At 37.7% G+C, this 6000-nt stretch overlaps 1 protein-coding gene across 2 annotated transcripts; it reads right to left on the bottom strand.

Moving 5' to 3' along the window:
• Window positions 1-226: 226 nt before the first annotated feature.
• Window positions 227-5206, bottom strand: LOC133697122 (fasciclin-like arabinogalactan protein 17). Of its 2 annotated transcripts, none has more exons than XM_062119495.1 (3): window positions 3539-5206; window positions 1363-1483; window positions 227-651 (listed from the first exon to the last, which is right to left on the bottom strand). In XM_062119495.1, exons 1-2 carry the CDS (start codon window positions 4842-4844, stop codon window positions 1410-1412), a joined length of 1380 nt encoding a protein of 459 aa, XP_061975479.1. In that variant the 5' UTR covers window positions 4845-5206; the 3' UTR covers window positions 227-651; window positions 1363-1409. The 2 variants fall into 2 exon arrangements, with proteins under 2 accessions (XP_061975479.1, XP_061975477.1); XM_062119493.1 differs by having other exon boundaries at window positions 227-700; window positions 3539-5202.
• Between the last annotated feature and the right edge of the window lie 794 nt (window positions 5207-6000).

Here is a 6000-nt window from a genome sequence, read left to right as displayed (position 1 = left end):
TTGACCCATTAAATCAGTTTTGGAAGTAGGAAATTGTTGAAAAGGGTTAAACAAAGCAGCTCAAGAGGGATGATATTATATTGGGAGAGGAATGGGCTCCTGGATCATACAAAGCAATGCCCTTCGGCCGAAGAAAGCATCAATGCTAACTCACCTCGAGACGAAGAGAGATCATGAGCTTTAACTGAAGTGCTTCGAAAGAAATGTAAACAAAAAGAGAAAGAAATTGCACAAAAATTAATTACAATTTTCCTTCCTCTGATTGTACACGAGCACAAAGAAAATACTTTATTTTATTACCCCCACATATTTCTGCCTACTCTCTTTATTGCAGTGGGAAGCCCACCCACATAATATCCTTACCTTCCATGGCTTTCTCCTTCCCACCAACCAACAGTGAAGAGCTCAGCACCACCATATCTGACACGCATAAAAAATACAAGAAAAAAAGAAAGAAAAAAAAAATCCTGGGCATTCTTAATGGTATCTGAAACTTAAGACAGCGACCCTTCCCTTCTATGCAATCATCGAATTTGAGCAACACAAAAATATCAAGTACATAATCATCACACCATAATCCAAATGCTTTTCCTTACTAATCCCACCTTTTCATCTCTTGGTTGTAGGCTTCCCCTGTGAAAAACTAGAACCCTGTTCGCAGAGAAGAAAATTCAGATACAACATGATCTCAGTAGCTCACCTGCATCAAGCCACGCAACACTGTAATGAGCATAAACAATTTCACAGTCAAGCTTCAATTCTTAGGCTGAGATTCCTTTTCCCTTGAGGTGAAAGCTATATTTATTTGTATTGAAAGTAAATTATGACCCTTTTCAGGTTTAGGACAAGAAACAAGTTGCATGGCTGGTAGACATAAATAATCCCATGCATTTGTTGACATGGAAGCTCAAACAAAAAATAGGTTAAAAGTCGATTGTCAAGAGAATAGACTTTAATACTCCACGATTTTATTTTTCCAGAATGGTAATTTACCATTGTTGCAGTCATCAAGTTTTTTTACTTTTGTAACAAGTCATTGTGCTTTTTGTCAGTGTCTAGGAGGTGAAGGATGGAAGCAAGGCACTAGATTCTGCTGGGGGGTTGACCTCAACATCACATGCTGTCAGCTTGGAATGAGTCTAGATCATGGAGAAATGAGGATCAAATATAAAATGATTTTAAACACATGGAATAGCCCTACATATGTGACGAGACCTAAACTAATGGTTGCTATGTGATTTTCACTGGTTGTTAGATTGCTGAAATATGTTGATGCAGATTAAGAAACCCTAAACAAGGAACAATGACATCAAACTTAATTTCACAGATGGATTTGAAGTAGAATCAGAATAAGAACTTCACCTTTATCCTTCTTTGAAGTTTTCCTTTTGGTACAAGGGAGTCTTTATTTACTGGCATGTGGTGAAATGTGAATCTTGTCCAAATGTCCCAAGCATCCGGCAAGCCACTTCAAGCAACCTCCCTGCCAAATATTATAAAGTATTAAGCACCAACGATTCATACAGATCGACTGAAAGCTACATGCTAACTTCGATTGGTTCGCGAAAGCAACCCCTCAACAATAACATAAGGGCTAAACTAATATCCTTGATTAACATCAGCATGCGTTTGTATTAACACTCCTGTCACACATAATTAACAATACTAAACTCGAAAGAGGCACTTCCATGGAGGAATATCATTAATAATTTCATATATTTTCACTGTCATGGCATTTCCTCCATGCAGGCAGCAAGTAGCAAGCCTCATATGGGGGATCTGTGAATTAATTGCAGTTCATTCTGACAGCTAGAAATGTAACAGTAGAAACCGGAATATAAAGATCTGATCTTCGATAAAATACAAGAAGTCAAAGAATCGTGTGGCTAACAACTCAATGCTTTGAAATAAATAATGGATCTTCCAGTCTGCACAATATCGACAGGATACCCCAACTATACTAAAGAAGGTCCCATTACTATTGGCTGTATTCTATATGCTGAAATAGCATCCCAATATATATTTTTAAAGCAAATGACAAGGCATGCAAATTAAGATCATAGACATAAATCAGCAAGAACACCCTGTTTTTTTTGGCTTGGAAGAAGTATTTGAGTCAGCATTGTGAAAAAAATAAAAAAAGAAGGAAGAAATCTGATTATGGTTGGAGTTGTGCAGTAAGTGCCCATTTATTGAAAATCATGTTTTTGCTGCGGTGCAGTTTATGGCTGCACCATGATACCAAACAAAGCTTAATTTCATTCCCTCTGTAAATTAGTCACTCCGTTCTAAAATAGTATGCCGACACTGCCTTCATATGCAGCTTGGCCAACTATAGCCCATTTCATGAAAGCGTAGAAAAATATTTTTCCCTATATTCTAATGACATCTTCTCCCCTGTAGGGTCATGGTTGCTTCAGCTTGGTTCAGAGCCCCTTCCCAGAGAAAAATACGACGAATTCTTTAGGTGAAATAGAGCAGAATATGAGAGCAGGTAAGGCAACAACTCACTTTTTTCATGTATAATCTTATTCTTACTAAGCTATCTAATAGGTTCAGAAGTTGACTTAACAACATCTTCATAAACAAATCAAGTTACCTAATTGTAAACTTGATGATAACATAATGAAATATGATCATGGTAGTTGCTAGGCATTGTCCTAAGAGATTAAGAGAGGAGGATGGCTTACCTCCCTCCCACATTTACAAATAAAAAATGCAAGTATTTTCTGTTTTTTGCATGCTCATGATGATAACAAAATAATCCCAAAATTTAACTACATCAACTTTTTATCTGAGTTTTTTTCTAAAAAAAAACCCTAAAATAATATTGTTTTAATAAAAAAATCAAGTTTTTTAAAATTCTAAGTTAACGGGTGATAAGTTAACCTCTAGATCTTATGACACTTATTTTTATAACCATAATTAACAACAAAAGGTAGAATAAACTCAAAAACCCCACAAATCTCATATCAGGAAAATAAATAAATAAATGCAATGTACTGTCACAGACCTAACCACCCCTCCAAGAACTAAAGACCCAACAAAGATATACCAGGTAAAAGACAACTATGCCACTCTGACCAACTCTGACCCACCGACACTCACAATACTAACACCTCACCCAAAAGCCAAAACCTCCACGTACTAGCCGAACTCACCACCGAAACATTTTTTAACAAAACAGAAATATCGACCAACATTAAAATTAAAATCAACCCCAGAAAAGGCCAGGAAAATAGAACAACATGGGCTCTAGCAATGCAGGCAGTTTCAATAGGATATACAGGGAAAAAAAAAAACCCCTTTACCCTACCAGCAAAATTAACCACCGAAACATTGAAAACCGAAATATCGGCCCGTATTGAAATCAACCAGACAATTACTGAGAAAACAGTGCAACAGAGCAAACAAATTCAAAACAGCACGCCACCTAGTAAAAATGCCCTCTAAGTTCCGGCCATATTCACCGCCGAAACATTTAAACCAAAACCGATACCGGAAACTAACAATGCAAGAAAAATTCAATGGAACATACCTCTCCTTTGTGGCTTAACAGCAACCTTAACGCTCTTAATTTCCTTTTTGGTCTCCGATTTCTCCTTCTCCTCTAATGGAAACAAAACCCCATCAATCCCTTGAACCGAAATTCTCCCATCTGTGTAAATATCAGGATCAAACAAATAAGCAGAATTTTCAGGGTGTCCAAATTTCACAGACCCGTCAGCTTCTTCTGCCAAAACCTTGTGTGGCAATCTTAATGTATCATAAGAAATTTTCCCAAATCTTCTAACAGCATTGTACATGCTTTCTTCAGTTTGATACTCAGGTATAACATGGTAATAGATTATCTGCTCTGGTGCTCCCGGTTCACTCAACTGGTCCGTTGTAAGCTTAGCCATTGCTTCATCATTTGGGGCTAAAACTGTTAGCACATACCCTTCAGAGACCAATCTTCCCATTTCAGTTGCTAATGATGTTAGATTCACAAGAATATCAGCCATTTCATTGTATCCTCCATATAAAAGAAGGGTTTCAATGAAATCTTTAACTTGTTTTTCTCCATTGAAATGGTGATGAGGTCCACCTGGACCAGGAGCTGGAGCTGGGGCAAGAGATGGGCCGGGCGCCATTGCATCATAGATTGGTAGCACAGGGGCTGAACCGGGTTTTGCTGGTGGTGCTGGTTTCTTCAACCTGTGTGTTCTTGGATCAACCTCTGGTGCTCCTTCTGGTTTCACAGCTGAGATTGATTGCAAACTCCTGCGATTGTTGAAATCCTGCTGAACAGATCGTGGGATTAGCAACCTTTCTATCCCATGAATCACTCCATCTGGCCTCTCCACTGCATTCACCTGAATGATTTTCGCCGAATCTATTAACTTCTCGCCGGATTCCTGACTGCTGAGTTTGACTCTATCGCGGCACAAAGTGCTGTGATGTTGAAGAGAAGAGTTATGGCTAGGATTGATTCTGTTGGGTACAATGTGGTAAAGTAAAAGAGTCTGGAGAGACTTGAGATTGCCAGGCTCAAGCAAGAACCTCTTGAATTCAGGATCAAGATCGCGTTCAAGAGCTTCGTTCTTAGGAGCAAAGATGGTGATATTGTGTTTACCAACGGCATCTTCAAGGGTTTGTAAAAGAAGTGCTTTTTCAACGAGTTCAGCTAGTTCTGTATAATGGGAGTCGAGAAGGGCTACAAGAACGGAGTTTGAGTTGATTTGGCCTGAATAAGTGCCATTACTATGGTTTTCTTGCAATGCAGAAAAAGAAAACCCCAGATGGAAAGTAGAGACAAGAAGACATGTGAAGAAAATGTTGAAAGAAGATAGTGCGATGGCCATGGCCAATGAAGAGGATCAAAAGGAAAGAATTGGTTTCTTGTAGAGGTGATGGTGGGACGGATATATAAAACTAAAACCAACTAGAATTAGTAGAAAGGGTTGGTTTTGTTTGCTTCAAAGGCCAGTCTTTCTTGATTTCTTTTCATCTCCTCTCTTTGCTTCCTTTTCATCTCTCTTGGGTTGGGGTTGGGTTGTGTTTTATACAGTTCTTTAATTAAGTTGTGGTGTTGTTTTATACAGTTCTTTAATTAAGGTACACAGAACGATGGGCTAATGATAATGTGAGAGGACAGTGACGCCATGTGTTTTTTTTGCTGTGGTTTGGTTTGGGACTACCTTCTGCTTTGGTTGGGTTAAAAAAAAAAGAAAGATGGAACAGTTCTTTCTTTTTTGTTGCCGGCATCTCAAATTTTTCCCTCGCAAGCAAGCTAGCAAAGCAGAATTGGGCTCGGGAAAGTGATTTGGCGCTTCAAAATGATAGTTATAATACCTGGCTGGATCGTGAATCACCATGGTTTAAGACTTGAGTTTCGCCCAAGGAATTAACCAGATTTTTTTTTAAAAAAAAAAATTCTTTGCTGGTGTCGTTTTTTTCAATATATATATAAACTTAAGGCAACGTGTTCTCTTAATTAAAAAATGAAGTTTTTTTTTAATCATATGTTTCTAGAAAGAGATTAAAATAAAAGGTGGAAATTATGAGCAGAGAAGAGTGGTTTTTGTGTTTTCGTCATATCGGTTTCTAGAACGAAATTGTTTTTTCACGATATATATTTTTTCTTGGACAATAACACCATCTTCTATTTGGTGCTTCCCGTATTAATTATAGTGAAGAAGTATTGATGATGTTTGAGACGAGTTTAGCTAGATTATTAGTTAATTTAATTTGATTAAATTAAATTCAACCCGAATTAGCTTTGAATTAACCTGTCTTGACTGGGTTTAACAACCATATATAATTATATATACATATGTATAACCCACCAATCAAAAGATGGGTAACCTTTAAAGATGCTTCCCAGGATTTAGATTTGATGATTATACATTCGATATATTAATCTCCGCGATGCAACGTGGCCTTTTATAATAAGCCAATAGCCCGGCCTCATTGGGCCGTGTAGGATGTAGTAAAGAAATGCTTAATAGGCCCGTTCCG

This window comes from Populus nigra, chromosome 6 (genome assembly GCF_951802175.1).
Source record: "Populus nigra chromosome 6, ddPopNigr1.1, whole genome shotgun sequence".
Taxonomy (NCBI): domain Eukaryota; kingdom Viridiplantae; phylum Streptophyta; class Magnoliopsida; order Malpighiales; family Salicaceae; genus Populus; species Populus nigra.
The sequence above is the reverse complement of the archived record's forward strand: the minus strand, read 5'-3'. Positions and strand labels throughout refer to the sequence as shown.